This window comes from Rousettus aegyptiacus, unplaced genomic scaffold, assembly GCF_014176215.1.
Source record: "Rousettus aegyptiacus isolate mRouAeg1 unplaced genomic scaffold, mRouAeg1.p scaffold_m13_p_12, whole genome shotgun sequence".
Classification (NCBI taxonomy): Eukaryota; Metazoa; Chordata; class Mammalia; order Chiroptera; family Pteropodidae; genus Rousettus; species Rousettus aegyptiacus.
The window spans coordinates 17618395-17637182 of record NW_023416287.1 but is presented as its reverse complement, the minus strand read 5'-3'; the positions used below and the strand labels follow the sequence as shown (position 1 = coordinate 17637182).

General features: G+C 43.5%; 3 protein-coding genes across 9 annotated transcripts in view; 2 read left to right on the top strand and 1 right to left on the bottom strand.

The window, feature by feature from the left end:
* Positions 1-13899, top strand: part of PHF20 (PHD finger protein 20) — a 104858-nt gene extending 90959 nt beyond the window's left edge. For all 5 annotated transcript variants that reach the window (XM_036229453.1, XM_036229452.1, XM_016127246.2 and 2 more), the window contains 3 exons: positions 4863-5256; positions 6984-7167; positions 11368-13899. In XM_036229453.1, the coding sequence (XP_036085346.1) occupies positions 4863-5256; positions 6984-7167; positions 11368-11510 (721 nt within the window). In that variant the 3' untranslated portion in view covers positions 11511-13899. The remainder of the gene's footprint in view (positions 1-4862; positions 5257-6983; positions 7168-11367) is intronic.
* Positions 13900-14886: 987 nt separating this feature from the next.
* SCAND1 (SCAN domain containing 1) lies at positions 14887-15943 on the bottom strand. The gene is made up of 2 exons (XM_016127256.2): positions 15819-15943; positions 14887-15708 (listed from the first exon to the last, which is right to left on the bottom strand). Exon 2 carries the CDS (start codon positions 15651-15653, stop codon positions 15132-15134), a length of 522 nt encoding a protein of 173 aa, XP_015982742.2. The 5' UTR covers positions 15654-15708; positions 15819-15943; the 3' UTR covers positions 14887-15131.
* Positions 15944-18601: 2658 nt separating this feature from the next.
* The window catches only part of CNBD2 (cyclic nucleotide binding domain containing 2), a 60088-nt gene continuing 59901 nt past the window's right edge, over positions 18602-18788 (top strand). For 2 of the 3 annotated variants that reach the window (XM_016127254.2, XM_036229454.1), the window contains exon 1: positions 18602-18689. The gene's annotated coding sequence lies outside the window, so the exon portion shown is untranslated. The remainder of the gene's footprint in view (positions 18690-18788) is intronic. The other variant, XM_036229455.1, reaches the window with a different exon arrangement.

The following is an 18788-nucleotide window of genomic DNA, read 5'->3' as shown; positions in this document are numbered from 1 at the left end:
TGAGTTTTGACAAATGTATACACCCGTGCAGCCACCACTATAATTAAGATATAGTGTATGTATTTATAGTTGAGTTTGTTTTTTGTTTTAGTATACAGTTGCGAGTTTTTTTGTTTTTGTTCTTAAAATTGTGGTAAGATATTGATCATACAGAAATGACCATCTTAACTGTTTTTAAGTGTACAGTTTAATAGTGTTAGGTTCATAAACTTTGTTGTGTAACCAATCCCTAGAACTCTTCATCTTGTAAAACTGAAACTCTGTACCCATTAAACAACTCTTCTCCATTTCTTCTCTCCCCAGCCCCTGGCAACATCCTTCTACTTTCTGTCTCTATGAATTTGACTATTCTTGGTACCTTATATAAATGGAATCCTACAGTATTTGTCTTTTTATGACTGGCTCATTTCACTTGGCATAATATTCTCAAGGTTCATGTATTTGTTGCCTGTATTGAATTTCTTTTTAAGGCTGAACAATATTCCATTGTATGTAATACCACCTTCTGTTTATCTATTTATCCTAAACATTCTTGATTGGTAAGCAAAGTAAAATCGAAAACTATTGGAAGAGGTGTTGGCCAGCCTGCTCTTTAGAATAGAGGTTGCTCACTAAACATGTCTCTTGACGGTTTGCTCATAACAGAAAAGTTTTAAGCCTTTTGGAGCTGGACTTCTAGCTTTTAGTGGCCAGAGTTTGGGGTAAATTTGAGTGTGAGTTCTCTTCTGTGGTTGTATTCTGTATGTCAGGTGATCCAAGTTCCGGTAAGCTCTGAGAAAGACATGCGCCTTTTAATTAGGGTCTGTTGCATTTTATAACCTATCCCCACTTTAGGGTCTGTTGCATTTTATAACCTATCCCCACTTTACCGTATTGGGTAACTGGACCTTGAGTAGGGCAGCCACTCTCCCACGGTTTCCAGGGGTAGATCCAGTCCTGGCTTCTGGCAAGTACTTGTCGCTAACCTTTCTAACTGCCTCTCCTCAGCGGTTCCATGAGTTTTCTTTTGAGTATTAGCATAGTCTGTGGTGGGGACAGCTCCTCTTCAGTAACAATCTCTTCATAAGTTCTCTCATGAACCTGCCCATAGGGTGCCATTTTAATTAAGTCACCAACAATGACAAACTAGTGCCCCGAGTGAATCAGATGTGACAGGACACTCCCTGACAAGGTTTTCTTTGTGCTGATTAGTCCTGGAGGCCCCTTGTTGTCAGGCAGAGTGTCAGAGCCCTGAAATGGCAGAATGCGGATCTGTTTTCTCTTACAATCTGGCATACAGAGGCCTGCCTTAAAGTACTGGCATGACAAAGAGTGGTTGACCAGGGCACATTCAGCAAGGGTATATATCGGCTTGGGTAAAAGCTAAGCTGTTATAGCAAAGACCCTAAAAATAGAGGCTAAAACAAAATAGAATTTTCTTTCTCATGTAACATGGTTCAGGGGTAGGCAGGGGTCCAGGCTAGGTAGGTGACTTTTCTCCAGGATTCCATCTGGGGACTTGGCACCTTGGGTTCCTTCTGTCTTAATGCTCTGGCATTCCATTGGGATTATCCTCATCTGCGTGGTTGAAGCAGTCTCATCTGTACCTCCACTCTGCTCCAACCCCCAGGAGGGGGAAAGAAAAAAAGGAGGGAGCAAGTAGTTTCTTGGACACACCTAACTGCAGGTGGCCATGTGCTCTGCTGAAACTCAGGAGTGAGGGTGGAGGTAGGTATAAGAGGAGGGGAGGGTGGTTGCTGGGGGGCAGTTAGCCATTACTGTGACAGTATCTGTTGAGGGAAACTGAATGAAGTGACAGCCCTGGATATGATGTCAGAGACTAGCTATTTTCTCACATTTTATAAAATTGGAAAACTTTACTGCATTTTAACCAAATGAATTAATGAGATGCCAGAAATTAACTGGTAGGTAGAAGGTAGTTCATGTGAGGGCCTAAAAAAGCTCAGGTGATGCTTTGGATTGTGAACTTTGCTATATATCTTTTCATTTGAGGATTCAGTCAGCTGGTGTTCCCTTTCTTCTCACAGTCAATGTTCCATATTCAGGAACCTTGTCCCTTTTGAGTCCCCATTTAGATCCTTCATCTTTACAGAAGTGGTTTTGTACTGGAATGAAATGTGACTTCTCTGAGCAATTCAGAAGAGGATCTGGGTTTTTTTTTTCTCAGCCATTTTTTGTGGAAGACAGATCCTGGGAGAGGGGAGGTGGTCCCATTATGTGGAGGTAGTCTCTGCTTTCATAGTCTCTGGGTCTTCATTCTCAAGTATTGTTCCTAAATGACCTGGCCGATTTATTTTCAAAGGCAAACAATAAAACTGGGAATAACTTCAGAACATCTGTTGTCATTTAAAAAGTAGCATGCATGGCTGTGCATACCTTCTTCATGATTGGCAGGACTTACAAGGAAAGACCAGGGTTGTCCTTGTGTAGAGAAGTAGCAGTTGGGGCTTCAGATCTTATCTGGGAGAATGAAACTTATAGGAAGGAGGGATCAAAGACTTTTGTGATTCTTATGCAAGAGGAGGTCTATACTGGGGCTTATATATATGTTTTTTATTAAAAGATTTCAGACTACAGTGGACCTGAAAGTTAACAGTGACTCCCATTTGCCCTGATGCAGTTATGATTTCAGAGGTGTGTCTGGGGCCTGGGGTTCCTGGTATAGGTTGTGATACCCTGTTAGAAGTGGCCCAGGGGCCCAGGCTGCCATGATGCTCCTTCCCCAGTGGATAGGAGTTGTATTGGTACTGGGGACTGCTGGAGTGAGAGAGCTGATAGTCGGTGGATAGTTGTAGCCACCTTGGGTGGAGAATTTTAGGTTCTGTAAGGTCACTCCTTGCCTTCATATTTATGGCCTATTCCACTTTTGCAGGAAGGCTTCAGTATAGTACATTAGGGGTACCCATATGTGGGAGTTGCTAGTGAATTAAGCTTGTGGTTTCCTGCTTATCTGGTTTCAGTGTTTCTCAGCTGGGGCTAGGAAGGTACTGTTGACAGTTATCCCATGGGATAATTCTCTGTGTGAGATTGTCCCGGGCATTACAGGATGTTTAACATTCTTGGATTCTATGGACTGAATGCCAGTAGTAGCCCTCATCACTGTGACAGTCTGAAAGGCCCCACATGTTTCTACACATCTGTGAACCAAATGTGAGCAGCACCTGTCTGTCTTCCCACTTGTTTCCCAGCACTCCCTGGAGGACACTGCCCTCCCAGCTTGGAACTGCTGGTAGCAATGGACCTTCCCTGAGAAGCCCAGTTTTTCTTTCTCCTGCATCTCCATCATCTTTCCCTCTCTTCTTTACTTTCTTTCTTTTAGCGATCAAAGGATTGGAAGCTCTAGGTGGTAAAGAAGACTTAAAAGGTGAAGTTTATCTATAGTAGTAGCTTTAACCTGTTTCCCATTTGCCCCGAGAATACCTGCTGGCAGTGCTTGTGGCTGCAACAATTACCCCAAGATAACTCGCAGATTATAGTCCTAACCTTGTCCCCAAGTTTGCCATGAAATAGCTCACCTTTATTATTATTTTCGCATCGCTTTAGTATGTCGATAATCTTTGGAAACAAATGACATCATTCTATTTATAGCATTCTATTTTTAGTAGTGGTATTTCCATTTACAAAATACAGTTATTCTCTATTGCTGAAAATGTCAAATCCTAGATGTTCCACTTTGTGTTGTTCCGTGCTTTGAAATTTACCACACGAAGGAAAATTATTAAATACTGATCATATATATTTCTGTTACATTAGAATTAGAGACAAATTCTGTTTAGAAATAACTTCAAGAACAGTTTTTATGCTTTATTTTGACATTGAAAACCAGTCAGATTCGCTTCAGCCTCAGAGAGCATGTTTATATAAAATTAACACTGGCAATGAGCTGCACTTTTTTTTTCTAAATGGGAAATGGGTTAAAACTTAAATATATATCTATCCCACAGTAAGAAATACATTTTATATCACTCACATGTATAAAACTGAAACTAAAATTTCACAAAACACCTACTCTGACTTTTATGTTTTCTATTCTATAGTCTATTTTCCCCTTTTTACAATTGATTCTCAATAAGTTAATTTAGGGACCTTCTATTGGGTTAAAACTCAAACAGTGAATGAATCTGGGAAACTCTAAAGTCATACACAGTTTTATGTGCATATACATGTTAGGCAGTGCTTTCAGCAGATTCTCAGAAGAGTTTATGGCTCAAAAGATCAGAATCCTTGTTCTTTAGTAAACTTTTCTAAATTTAGAAGATTTAGAAAATTTAGAAGATTTAGAAGATTTTAGAAGAATTTTTATTATTAATGGCCTATAGATAGATGACTTTTGATTTTCTTTTTCTCCCCTCTTTGGATCATCATTGCATTATTGTAATTGAGTGTCATTGCATGTCAGGGTTATTGTGACTTGTTTATTACTAAATTATGGTTATTTTTAGTAAGTCATATTTGAAAAACATTTTACTGCCAACAAAGTACTTCTATTCAAATTAATTCACTTAATCTTTATTAAACTCAATGGTTGATGGCAGACAGATGGTTAGCCCAGTTTTACAGAGGAGGAATCAAGAACAAGGCTGGCTGAATGACTCATCCCAGTTGCACTGCTAATCAGTAGTAGCTGAGTTGAAATGCAGTCAGGCCTTCTGACTGTAGGTGTGTGTGCACAGTGGGAGCTTGCCTGGGGGTGGTCTCAGAGACCCTAAATTTTATTTCCCTCTTTGCTTGGCAAAGGGTGATTTGTGATCACGTGGCCCAGATGGGAGCTCTTCTCCCTATGGAGAGAGTGTTGGGAACTGAAAGCCCCTGAGGTGGTTCCAGTTACTCCAGAGCCCTTTCTGTGTTTGCCCTCCCCACAGGAGCAAGGAGCATCCTGACCTGCAGCTGTGGTGTCAGCCTTGGAAACAGCACTCAGGGGACGAGAAATCTCATTCCAAACACATCCATGTTGCTGAGGCCAAGAGCAAGGAGGAAGCCCCAAGCTATAGAACTTTGAACGGGGCGGTGGAGAAGCCCCTGCCCCGATCTGTGGAGGAGTCCTACATCACCAGCGAGCACTGCTACCAGAAGCCCCGCACCTATTACCCTGCTGTGGAGCAGAAGCTGGTGGTGGAGACCCGGGGCTCTGCCCTTGATGACGCAGTCAACTCCCTCCATGAGAACGGTGACGATTCCCTCTCCCCGCGCCTGGGCTGGCCTCTAGACCAAGACAGGAGCAGGGGCGACAGTGACCCCAAACCCAGCTCCCCAAAGGTATGTGTCTCGCTTGTACTTGTTCTTAATTCCGTGCTTGTTCAGTGGAATGTTCTGTGGAAGATGATTATTATAAAATTGTATTTATTGTAAAACTGTATTTAAATTTGCTTATGATGGGTGTTTCGTGGTCTGTTAAAATGGGTGCAAAATCAGGAGAGCCCACTTAAACTAAAGATCTTGGTTCTGGGAAGCACCCACAAAGTGGCATAGTCAATAGGGGTAGGGGTGGGCATATGGGAACTAGCAAGGAGAAAAGGGTTGCATGGGACTTGATAAATGGAACTAAGTTAAGAAAATGAGTTTTTCCTGTAATGCAGCTTACATTATAATTGCACCTAGGTGTTAATTCTTAGCTTGAGCAAAGGGTGTCAAGTGTTCTGTTAGGCATAAGTTTTTCAGTATAATTCTATGACAGCTTTACTGTGACTTTTAACTTCCCAGACCTGACATAAGAAATAGTCTGTTTTATCAAAATATTTGCAGGTTTACCAGTTTTCTCAAGTTTTCCCAAGAGTCTCAGTTTGTCTGTCTCTATCTGTCTCTGTCTGTCTCTCTGTCTCTCAGGTCATTCTCTTCTGGAACCTGCTGTGTCACCTCTTGCCAAAGTTGTCATTTTTAACTATTCACTGGTCTCATTCAGCCGTGTTCTCAGGTGTCAGGCTGTGTGATTTGAGAGTTTCTCTACCCTTGTTGTCCTTACTTTCACAGATTTTATTCTGTGGGTTGGTATCACCATCATTAGATACAATGCTGCGTATTGCTAAGAGAGAGCATTCTAGATTATAAGCCCCTCAAGGGTGGGCATCGTACCTCATTCAGCCTGTGCCCTTGCCAGTATCTAAACAGTACTGGGCAAGGCTGGTAAGGACAGTCTTTGCAGAGAGACCCAATTTCAAGTCTCAACTCAGGCATTTACTGTGTGATTCTGAGTGGGTCACTTTACCTCCTCAGATATGTCTCCTCACCCAAATGACAGTGCCATTTTAGTTATTGTGCAGTGTATCTGTGAAAAGCTCGCAGCACATGGCTTTGTACATAGTAAATTCTAAAATATTAGCTAGAATCTGTTTCATTTCAAATGAACAAGTCAAAGATTGAGATCACAAACCCCAGAAAAGGTTTGTCCTAGGCATATTTCCTAGCAGCATCTGGCATATAATAACAAGGCAGCCAGAATTAAAAATTTCTTTCATTGATGGCAGGTTGGCTATAGGCTGGCACTGTATTTTGTAAACCTTACCCCATTTCATCATCACGAACCTTTAAAGTAGATTTTACTATTTCCATCTTTCCTGTGAGGGAACTGAGGCTCAGAAAGGTTCACATACTCAACAAGACACGGAACTAGGACTTAAAGCTAATTTGTCTGACTTTCATATACGAATATTTATCTGTACTTGCCCTGGTCTACTCTGGTCTCAGGGCTCTGGAAGCCATTCCAAGGCCTATTTCAGGCTGCAGGCATTGGACCAGTTACTGGAAAGCAGCTGTGGGGCCCTCTGAGCCAGATGTCTGTGCTGTCCTCAGGGGGTTGCAGTTGGTATAGCAGGCACGCTTCCGCCCAGTGCACAAGAGAGATGGAGGAAATGGGAGAGATGGAGGAAAGTGAGGTAGAGATTTGGAATGTTCAAATCGCAACTGGTTTTTCAGATGGTTGCAAACACTGGGTGGTTGGAGAAGGGAATGGAAGCTACTAAGTGACTTAAATATTGTTGCATCCCCAGGTGAGGGACTATGTCTCCAAAAAAGTCCTACCAGAGGAAGCCCCTGCTCGGAAGCTGCTGGACAGAGGTGGAGAGGGGCTGTTGAGCTCCCAGCACCAGTGGCAGTTTAACCTGCTGACCCACGTGGAATCTCTTCAGGATGAAGTCACGCATAGGATGGACTCCATTGAGAAGGAGCTGGATGGTAGGGCTCCTTCCCTGGCTCTCTGCCTGTTGGCAGGCACTGTAAGCCCACTAGGATGGGATGCTTTCTGAACCCCCCGAATCTGGTTCTCCAGGGACAGCCGTATTCTTGCCTTTTCTTCTTTTCAGTCTCACCCACTTCCATTCTCCCCCGAAGATGGGGAGACCTTACTTGGAGTATTTATTGGATACTTCTGAGGTCTGCGTGATGTCAGGGGTCCTGCCTCACATCTGCAAAGGAGAGTGTGCAGAAGACTAGCTGGTCTCTGCAGGCAGTGCGCAAGCTGAGCAAATCTTTACCAACCAAGTTCTTAGTTGAGTTTTTAGGATATCTGAGGATTAATCTGAAAAAACAAACAAACAAACAAACAAAAACCCTTTTATTTCAACCTTTGATAAAATCTAAAATGAAGCCTTCTCCTCAGTAGGGATGTAAGAACTCGACTGAGTCATCTGTGTAGCCCCTGGGTACTTCTCCCAGATATCACTGGTAACAGATGGGCTTGGAGGACAGAATGCATGATGATGTAGTTCATGTTCAGTTTCTTTTGATCCCCAGGAAGTTGCCAGTTTGATTTTTGAAGACAAAATTCCTTCTTGATTATTCACTTATTTCCTAATAATTTGTTTTCATCCTTAAAATGGAGACTGATTAAGAAATGTTCTGTTTAAGGACTCCGAGTGCAGTCAAGCTGTTAATTATTTTTATTGAGGATATAACATACTGAACATGAACTAATTCAGAAAAATGCTATTTGTTACACAAGCTAGGGTCACGAGGACTTGCGAATGGCTGAGGCCATGCCAGGGGAGAACTGTGAGGGAAGCAATAACAGGGAGGTCTCCTGGAACTGCTGGGACTGAAGCAGAGCCTTGAGGAGAGAATTTTCTGCTGGAGAGGGGGTGACTCAGAGTGGACGATATGAAGACTGGTTGTACTGGAAAAGGGATTGCTCTGTTGGAGGACAGAAAGAGAAAGAGACCTACATACCCTCATGCATGTGTCCTGCCCCTCAGGCAAACCTGAGGCAATGGGAATAGAGGGCTAATCTAGGGACTGTTGTGAGGGCATTTCTGGAAGGGTGAGTGTTTCTTTTGCTTCTAAAAGGTTTGCTTGGTCTCCTTAGAATTGTAACTGATGCCACTGTCTGTGAAAACCCTATTAGATTGCTAAAAGAGGATCAAATGCCTGACTGAAAATTGTAGGTTTTGAGAGAATGGCAGGAGGAGTGGCTCTGGGTCCCTAAGAGGAGGATTATCACCATGGAAACAAGATTTACATTTCAGAGCCTAGCTGCTTACTCACTGCCTTACTCTTCCTGCCCTGCTTGGGCTGCCCCAGTCCTGGACTCACCCAGCGTGGTAAGGATCATAAACCTGGGCTCACCCAGTGTGGCAAGGATCATAAACCTCATAAACCTGGGCTCACCCAGTGTGGCAAGGATCATAAACCTGGGCTTCCCCTCTGTGGCCTTCCAGAGGACCCGCTCTGTGTCCTGCCGGTTTGGGGCCACATACTCTGTTCATGTTCTCATACCTAAGAGGTACCAAGGAAGCATGAAAATCAATTATAAAAGTTTAAAGGTTTTTCGTTAAACAGACTTTTGCATTGTATTTAATCGATTCATTAGAATCTCATTTTATTTCTACTACAGTAGAGAGTGAACTCTTTAGTTCATCTAAATACCATCAAGATAAGCAAAGTTGATATAGGAATTTGGGTACAATATTGTTTTTTAAGAAGCCGAGTAAGCTGTTATATTGACTGATATATATTTTAAAATGTCATTGTTTTAATATTAATCATTATTTAATAATTTATGTAGTTGTATGAACAGTATTATAAAACTAAAAGACAAAAGGTGTTTAATGACCATGAAAATACTGAATCTTTTAGCATTAAAAATAGTATTTTAAGAAAATACATTACTTTATAGAGCGCTGGTCTCTATCCAGATGGTCTGGGAGAGTACATTTGAAATGAAACCTTCTGCCTTGCTTGCTGTCATTTTATTGCTGAGAAGCTGTTGAGCTTCCTTAAAAAAGAAAAACAGGGCGGGGGTCCAGCATATGTCATGGAAAAAAGGCTGGCCTGCTGAATGCTGGGGTCCAGAAGAGATGCAGTTGGTTCCCACAGTTCTGGGTCTGGTCTTCAGCCCTACAAACTAGAAATGGTTTCCAGCTTAGAGACTCCAAACAGTGCTCTGAACCATGCTCAGACTCTTCTAGTTTCCACACTGGTGCTCTTTCTCCCTACGCATGCCTCTTGGGTCACCACAGTGTTGGGAAATGTCTTTGGCGACATTCTGGAACCACATCTATGGTAGTCATGGTGACCTTAAGAGAGGGGCCTCTCAGCAATTGTAGGAGCATCTCACCAGGGATTGATTGGCTGACATTCTTTCTCTGTGTTGGAAGCAGCCCAGCCAGCCCCAACTGTGTCTTCTTTAGAGTCACCCAGATGGGCTCTTCTGGCATTGACTTTTCTTTGTTTATTCTTGTGCCCTTTTGCCGAGCACTGCCCTGTCTCCTTCTAGTTTTTTCCTCCCTCCCTCCCTCCTTCCCTCTCTCCCCTTTCTTCCCTTCCTCCCTCCCTCCCTTACCAATGTATTGGAACTGATCACTGGCAGTTTCCTTGCTCAGGTCCACTAATCACTCTCATGTGACATTGATTCTTTACTCTTGGCTTTCAAGTTCAAGTCTGAGAAGGCAGTGTTATTTTTCTTATTCTCAGATCCTTGTACTTGTTGGGATGATGAGGAGGGAAGGTTCCTCCTCCTTGGAACCCCCCAAATACCAGCAAGAAATCTGATAGAGGGAGGAAGGTGAGCTCTGTGGAGCCTGAGCAGTCGGGGCATTCGGCCGGGCTCTTCCTGCATTCTCTCACTGCCTTGGTTGAATGCTATGTTCTAGGCACAGCTGAGTGTTAGGGAATTAATGGTGAGCAAGGCAGACTCGGCCTCTGCCTTCATGGAGCTTGATCTCATAGTAGAGATGGATATTAATTAAATCATCCCATTATGTATGGTTACAAACTATGGTCAGTGCTCTAAAGGAGAAGAACATGTGATAGCACAGCACCCATAACATAGGGACCAGATTCAATGTGGAGTTGGGGAAGGCTTCTCTGAGAAGTAACTTGCAGAAAACAGTGGGTTTAGAAAAGTAGGAAATATGGCGGAGGGCTGGGTCTGAGGAGGGGAGAGGAGTGTGAGACTGCAAGCTGCTTGGGGAACAGACATGGGGTGGGTCTTCCTCTTTCCGTACAGACATGGGGTGGGTCTTCCTCTTTCCGTACAGACATGGGGTGGGTCTTCCTCTTTCCGTACCTCTGGCTCCAGGGTCCAGAAGGCGCTCAGTATAGGTTGGAGAATGGATTTAAAAAGCTACAGGCAGGCTGGGGCAAACACAGGGCCTACCTGGGGGGGCCGGCTTTTGTCAGAGATGCAGAGTTCCTGGATGGCCTCTCCTCAGATGCCAGCGCTTCAGGGAGTAGCCTGGGGAAGAACAAACATCCTCTAGAGAAATCCCTGCTCTCAGAAGCATGACAGCTTTTTAGATATTGAACCAATTATAATTAAGTGTGTTAGTACCAGGACATCTTACGCTAAATATTTAAAGAAAAACTAAAATCAGAGTATTCTGTGCTACCAATGATAGCAATATGAAGCAAATCAGAATTTATGGTGAAAAAAATAGACCTTTTTGAGTTCCTTTAGATTCTAATTTTTCTTAACAGGAGCCTAAAATACCAGGCTCTCTGTTTTCCATCATGGGAAACCCTTATAAAGATTGGGCAGTAACACTGAGAAAGCCTTTCTAGACTCTAGAGCCGCACTAATACAGTAGTCACTAGCTATGTGTGGCTGTTCAATTCAAATTGAACGCAGTTCAAATTCAGTTCCTCATTTGCACTAGCCACTGTTTTAAGTGCTCAGTAGCCACATACAGCTAGTGGCTCCTGTATTAGACAACACAGACAGACCATTTCCATTGTCACAGAAAGTTCTTTTGGATTGTGCTGCTCTAAAGCGTTCGAGTTTTGTCCTAGGGGTAATACTTTGTAGAGAGGGTGATGAGTCATTGTTGCCTCCCTTCCTGCCTCCCATTGGTCAGATAGGATATGGTGCTGAAATTTTTGTTGACAGTTTTACAAATCAAGTGTTGGAAACTCACTGGGTTGTCTCTCTTCTTCCCACAGTGTTGGAGAGCTGGCTAGACTACACTGGGGAACTGGAGCCCCCGGAGCCACTGGCCAGGCTTCCGCAACTCAAGCATTGCATCAAGCAGCTGCTGACGGACCTGGGCAAGGTGCAGCAGATCGCGCTGTGCTGCTCAACATGAAACTGGGCACCCAGAACTAATGGGGACACAATCCTGGGGCGCATGCAGGAGGAACTTCGCATATTTAAATAAATAAACCTAGCATGCTGAATGCACGTGACACCGACTGACTTCAGGGATCTGGGCAGGGGGTGTGATGGACATTGGACAAAGAGGCCATTTTGGTTGCTGGAGGGCAGGGCACTCTGATCTTGAAGCTACCAAGAGGGTAGCAAATAGACTCTTGGGATTCCCTTCTTCTGTGCACATCGTTGGATGGAGTGAGTCTTTTTGCACAAACTTCACTTGAAATCGTGCCACCGATGATAAATGGAATGAGAGCCAAAAAGTTTCGTTGGAAACAGTTGTAAATTCGACTTGCAGCTTATTTAATTGACTTTTCTGTCAGGTTGGGGCACATGTCAAGCCTTTGGTTTCTGCCTGGCATGGATTTAGGTAGCAGGCGTCATTTTAATTTTTCCAGCTTCTTGGGAATGTCGTGATTTCACCATTCTGTGAAGGTTGGTAAAGAGCAGAGGCCTTGGCTGCCCTGCCTTCTCTTTAGGACTCTTCACTTTTCTCACATCTCTTGCATGACTTCATGGTACCAGGACAAGTTTTGTATGCTTTCATCCCAGAGTTGGCCAGGTTGTGTCTTTTGTAGCAGAGCCCATACAGCCTGTGGAGGAACTAGAATCTCACTGTAGTAAGAATCTAGGAGGAATGCTAACCTGAAGCAGGTGAGGTCTGGAATCCAAAGGACAGCGTTTTCTACCCACTTCTTAATATTGATAGCTTCCCAGGTCTATTTCATGTCCAAAAAATGTTTCCCCAAATTTTGAACTCTTTCACTGTAAAGATTTGTTACAAAGAATGTGGTTTGGGGAATTACCTTATTTTATATTGTAAACAAACAAGATTCTACATGTGCCGCGTTCCTCCTTCTCTGAAGGGTGTATGTTCAGTAGTGGCATTTTCAGAAAGGTTTTAATATACTTTAACACTTTACATTTCCTCTTTGTATTATTTTGTGAGATCAAGGTGATTATGCTGCTTAAGGTCCAGGTACAGTTTGTATCTTTAGAGACAATATTTGTTACTCTCATAGGTTACGGTTCCACGTGTAATTGCTATATTGGTGTTTTTCTTTACTAGGCAAAGGTAAAGAAAATGTTCCATGCTTTGAGGAGTGATCCGTTCACCATTTACTCTTCTTATCACTAAAGGCAAAAAAGCACAGTTGTCCATTAACACTCACAAGTTAATTATGGGTTTATGAATCTGTAATGTTTTATGCTGCAAATATTTACTATGTAAACGTGAAGTAGCCAATATCGCAATAGCAATGACAGTATCTCCAGCAATCTGTGGAATGGTTAGGTTTTTAAGGCATAGGTCATTGTGGTCATGAAGGCCTCTGTACCAAGGTCTGTTTCAGGGAATGCTGTCTAGTGCTTTGTTCACCATGTGATTATAAAACGAATTTAGGACAAGTTTACCTGCTGTAGCGTATCCATCAGAAGGAATACATGTAGTTATGACATTCATAGAAAAGCTGACACAATTCTACAAGAGGCTCTTTCCCATTGCTAATAGCGTTTCTGGTCTGGAAAGAAACACTCAAGGAGTGTGCATGGCATCTGTTTTGCATAATTTGTCAGACAGCCTCATTATAAGAATTGTGTGATGTTTGTCTGAAAAGGGAAGAAACAGGATGGTTTTTTTGTAGCCACAGCTGTGAGGTATGACAACTCATTATTACCGATTTTTTCCCCTAAAAATAAGTTTGAGCGTCACATCTGGGGAAGCTGTAGCTTTAAGGTAGTCAATCTCATGTCTTTTTTAAAGATGGACGCAGAAAGTGAATTACTCTAATTTTGCCCATTATTGGGTTTATTGTTTAAGTTTTATAAAGAAATAATCTTTCACTCATTGTGACTTTTGTCCTTAGGGAAGCAGGGATAACTCCAATTTCTGATAACCTCAGTGTGCTTCCCTAATTTAAAGCCATGTTGAGGGGCTCCATCCTCATTGCTGGGTCAAGTTGAATTAACCCCAAGTTGGAGCACTGGAAATTGTTATTTGCAAATGTTACTGTTACCATTTAGAAATACGTACACTACCTAAGTTTTCTTTTGAGAAAAACTATTCACCTTAAAAAAAAATTGCCTTGACAAAAACATTTCTGGTTTGACTAATCATTTTGTTTCTTTAAGTCATGAGTATATGCAAGGTGGACCCTTGATGAGCCAACATTGCACTGTGGATACATATCTATGTTTACGCGCTATTAGAACAGAAGGCGCTGTATATAGAAATGTTGCTTTGAAGCAATATTTGCAAAACATGCAAACTTCTGTATATGTATTTGGAAAAAAATAAAACAGGTTTTTGTTGCTATGTTATGCTATTAAGTTCCCAATTAATGTGTATTGCTTTTCTATAAACATCTTTTAAAGAAGTCTAAACATTTTTACATTCTAAACATTTATCTTCTGCAAGGAGGCAGATGGATGCAAGCTCAAGATCCTAAATCCCAAGAAAATATGCAAAATACTTTTGAATTAATTTGTCTGTCTGTAATGTGCAAAAGTAAAATGTCCCACACTGGCCTCCAACCCAGTCTGGCTCATGCTTTGTAGTGTCAGCTGCAGGCTTACTTGACTATTGAAAGCAGTGCTGGGGAAGACAGGTTTGGCCTTCCTTGTTATTATTGAGATGGCACCCACTACAGATAGTACCCTTCTGAGACTAATCCAAACTGCCTACGGTGGAAGATTCAAGGAAGAGAGTAGGTTCTAGATTTTATGGCAGCACTTCCCTATTCCCAAATTCCTTCTTCCTTTTCTAAACAATTTTTAAAAAATGCAGGTAGTTGGATAAATAAAAATGCGTAGCTCCAGCAATATAAAAAATCCATCAGTTCACCCCAGCTCTGCATAAGCCCTTATAGAGGCCTAAAATTTGGCAAGGAAGGTGAGTCTGGAGGTTTAAACCAGAGCTCACAAGAATCAGCGTATCTCTAAGGACTTGCACAGAACCTTATTAAAATAGCTCTATAGTTTGGGCTTTGGGGGAAGCCTGTGCCCAGAGGGCCGGCTCCTGGAATAAGTTGGTGGCAGCGTTGGTATGGAGCCATTATTTGCCTGCATGATCCTACAACCACCTAAAAGGCAAGACGTACCAATTTTTTTTTTTTTTTTTTTTGAGGTACAAAAACCAGCTCAAGTTCTAGTGAGAGATAGGGGCAAACATGGAACCCTCATTACACAGACTCAATAAAGGACACCCAAGTGGGGTCTTTGGGAGTGCGCGAAGAAAACAAATTTCCCAGATGTATTGAAGACCCAGGCCTAGGCAACACATAATGACCCAGTGAAAGCCAACGAAGGCCAAGTGATCAGAAAACGAAGATTTTATTCTCATGAGACCAATTTGGTTTCACAACTAGCCAGAAAAGAGGTTCGAAATATGCTTGGAAAAATAAACCCAGTAAAGAACGAATGAAAGAGACACACTAGACTACAATAGGTGCCAAAACTCATTCATTAATGCGGAGTGGGGAGCCAGGCTCAGGCCCCCGGCCCCAACATCCCTCCAGTCCAGGGAGCGCCCGGACCAGGCAACCCGCAGCTGCGCTGCTCAGCCAGTGATGCGCACATCCGTTCGACGGCGAAGCCGTCGGGCCCGCGCCGCTTCGGGCAGGATGGCAAGCAGCTGCTCTTGCACCAGCATCTCCACGATCTGCTCCTTCGTACGGATGTCGGGTCGCAGCCACTGGCGGGAGAGCTCCCGCAGCTGCCGGAACGCCTCCCGTGGCCCCGCTGCGTCCTGGTAGCGGAACTGTCGGAAACGCTGGCGGAACGTCTCTGGGCCGAGCCGGGAGCCGCCAGGGGCGGGGCGCGGAGCGATTTCGGCAAGCGGCGCGGGGCCCACGGATGAGGGCCCGAGAGGTAGCTCCAGTGCCGCGGAGGCCGCCGCGGGAGGTGGAGAGACTGCTTTAGGGACCGCGGCGTTTTCGGGGACAGGCGGTGGAGCCTCAGGAGTCGATGAAGAACCCGCAGAGTTACGCTCCGGGTCTGAGCTCGGGCCAGCTTCTTCCTCTTTGTCCTGCGGCGGCGCGGGGCTCTCAGAAGCCGCCAATACCGGCTCGGTCGCCACCATGACTCCGGTTCTGGGCGTCACTCTTTGTCCTGCGGCTGCGGCCTCGGCACTGCGTCTGCGTGGGGGGGGGGGGGTGAGGAGGGGTACGTTTCCAGCTAAAGGGCAGAGCGCGCGCCAACCGGACTGAGGCGGATGAGGGGCGGACCGAGAGCGCCTACAGCTCACCTACACCAGCGAAGCGCCTGGGGCCGACGGAAGTGGAAGTCTTCGCAGGCAGCTCTATGATGAGGTCGGCGCGCGAGCGCCCGGAAGCTGAGTCCCAGCTCGAGGAAGTGGCGCCCCCTCGCGTTCGAAAGTCGCGTGAGGAGGAGACTGCGAGCACGCTGTCCCGGTTTAAAGTAAGGGTGAAATATCTTTGGGATGGTGGCGTCACGGTGCACGAATTTGAGCCGGAGTCGGAGTCAGAGTGGGAGTCTCAGGAGGAGCTGGAAGAGCCAGAACCCAAAGTGGTTCTTACCCGCAGTGATCGCTTCAGCTTGCAGGTGACCAATGCGTGCGTAACCTTGCGCGCGCACCTGCTTGATCCAGATTAGGATGTTAGCGAGCCACAGGCTCGTGGTGGCTGACGCTCGGCAGGTGGCGGGCGCGGTACAGCGGAGCGCCAGTCGGGCCCTTGAGAGTGGGCACTCGAGAAACTTTTCTTGCTCCGTCAAAAGGAGAGGGCATTCCCGCCTTATTGAGAATAAGACAAAATATAACGTGTGTGTAAAATCCTCAACAAACAGTGAAACTTGCCCTTCTTTTGTATGTCACAAAGAAAATGCTCACGAACTTTGTCATTATTATTTCTTGCGTGTCCTCTGAAAACAAGGGACAGGCGGCTCGTAGGTTTGGCTCTTAAACGTCAGGATTAGTAAATACACTAAATGCGTTGCTCCTTTTGGTGGCCACTAGCCACGTGTGCTTATTGAACCCTTAAAAGGTGGCTATTTGGAGTTGAGATGTGCCGTAATCTAAAATACACACGAGATTTAGTATGAAAAAGTAATGCAAAATAGCTCTCACAGAAGTTATGAGAATTCAGTGAGATGATGCAGGTATAAGCAGGTACCTCTGACAGCTCTTCAGTAAGTGATATATTCTGTTGGACAGGGAAATCAAGGCCCAGAGACAGACAGGGGCCCCATATGAAAAATTTTGTATGGCTCCTGCAGTCCCTTTGAGCTCTTTGTGGAATGAGTAGGCCTGTTTAACAACCATCAATATACCAATGGCCCTGATATAAAATTTGCTTCCCCCATAGGATGTGCTCTCTTCCAGAGTCTGAAAACCTTGAAAGTCATCGCAATGGTTCTTTAATGTTTTTTATCTACTGCCATGTAAAAACTGGGAGATTTCACTTGCAATCTAGGTTTCCAGATTCTCTTGAAGAAATGAATGAGCTGGCTAACTGCAAGCTGGACAGGGGAGTGGGTGGGGCATGGGGAAGGGATGAGAGCTGAAGTTGGAAGGCCAGTTGGAAGTTAAATCATAAAGAGCCTAGAATTCCATGTTGAAAAATTGAATTGTCTTCTTAGACAGGGAATGTATTCTTGTGGTATTTGGAATCATGGAAGAAATGGACCGGAGACATTTTATAATTCCAAGTACCACAAGAGTTCATTACCTGTCCTGAGAGGTTTCCCTCTCTGTTGGAATCATAGAATATAGAGATGGAAGGAGAGATCTTGTAGATCTATTAGATCTATTAGAATTGTGGAATGTTAGCATGGAAGGGGCCTTAGAGATTAAATCCAAAATTCAGATTCAGTTATTCTAAACTCTTTATGGGTCAATAAGCCCCCAGAATCTGGAAAAAACAACAATGAAAGAAGTATGTAAGTGATTTACTTACATACTTCTGCATACAATTTAAGGTAATTTCCAGATATTCCTGAACCCAGGTTAAGTTTAAAATATATATTTATATGTATTCCATTTTCCTGAATTTTACAGGATAAGTCAAGACACGAAAAGGCAAAGGATTGGTCCAAAATCAAAAAGCTAGTAAGTGACTCCATAAGAACAGAATTCTTTTTACTTCCTGTCCAATGCTCTTATAGTATTAAGCCTTTTTATTAGCACTAGGTTGGGAACTCACTTGGGGTCATAAGTCATTTATCTTGTATCACAGCTTTCAACACAAGGCCTCTCAGTTGACACTCAGTAAATGTTGATTAAAGGAAAGAGGACAAGCAGTGGATTACATTCCATCCCTGTGAAGGGAGAGCTCTAATATGGGTCCCAGACTCTTTCAGACAGAGACTTTAGTGTCTTTTGATGGCACACTGTTGAGGGCTGTGGAACAGAAGCCTGGATACTTTTTTTTTTTAAATGCTTTTTATTAGTACACGTAACTTCATAAAAAGTTGGGGAAATAGTGCAGAGAGTTGGTCTCATGCACCCTTCATCCAGTTTTCCCCAAAGGTAACATCTTGCATTTACTATTGTACAATACCCAAACCAGGAAGTTTACATTGATACAATTTATAATTATTAAGATTTCGCCACATTTGCACTCATTTGTGCATGTGTGTAGACCTGTGCAATTTTATCATATGCAGATTCATGCAACTACCACTAAATCAATATCTAGAAATGTTTGATCACCACAAAGATCTCTTGTGCTGGTTCATAATTATATCCATTTCTCTCCTCTATCCCCCATCTCTAATAAGTGACAGGCAACTAGTAGTAATTTTGTCATTTCAAAAGTGTTATATAATTGGAACCGATCCTTTTGGGATTGGCTGTTTTCACTCAGAATAGTCTCCTGGAGGTTCATCCAGGTTGTTGCATGTATCAATAGTTTGTTCATTTTATTTCTGAGTAGTGGTCCATGGTGTGGATGTACCACGGCTTGTTTAACCAGTGACCCATTGAAGGATGTTTGAATTATTTCCAATCTGGGGCTATTACAAAGAAAGCTGTTACAAATTATTTTATTATATGGCTTTAGGTAAGTCATACACTCTTTGTGAACCTGGGAATAATAACTACCACACTGAATGGCTTTGAAGAGTCAAGGAGGAAATATAAGTCAAGGAACTGTACCAGGTATGATACAGAGTATACACTATTAATTTTTTTAAATGGTGATAGTTACAAAGGGGTAACACTGGAAGTTCTAGCATATGGTATTGAAGAGTCGCAGGC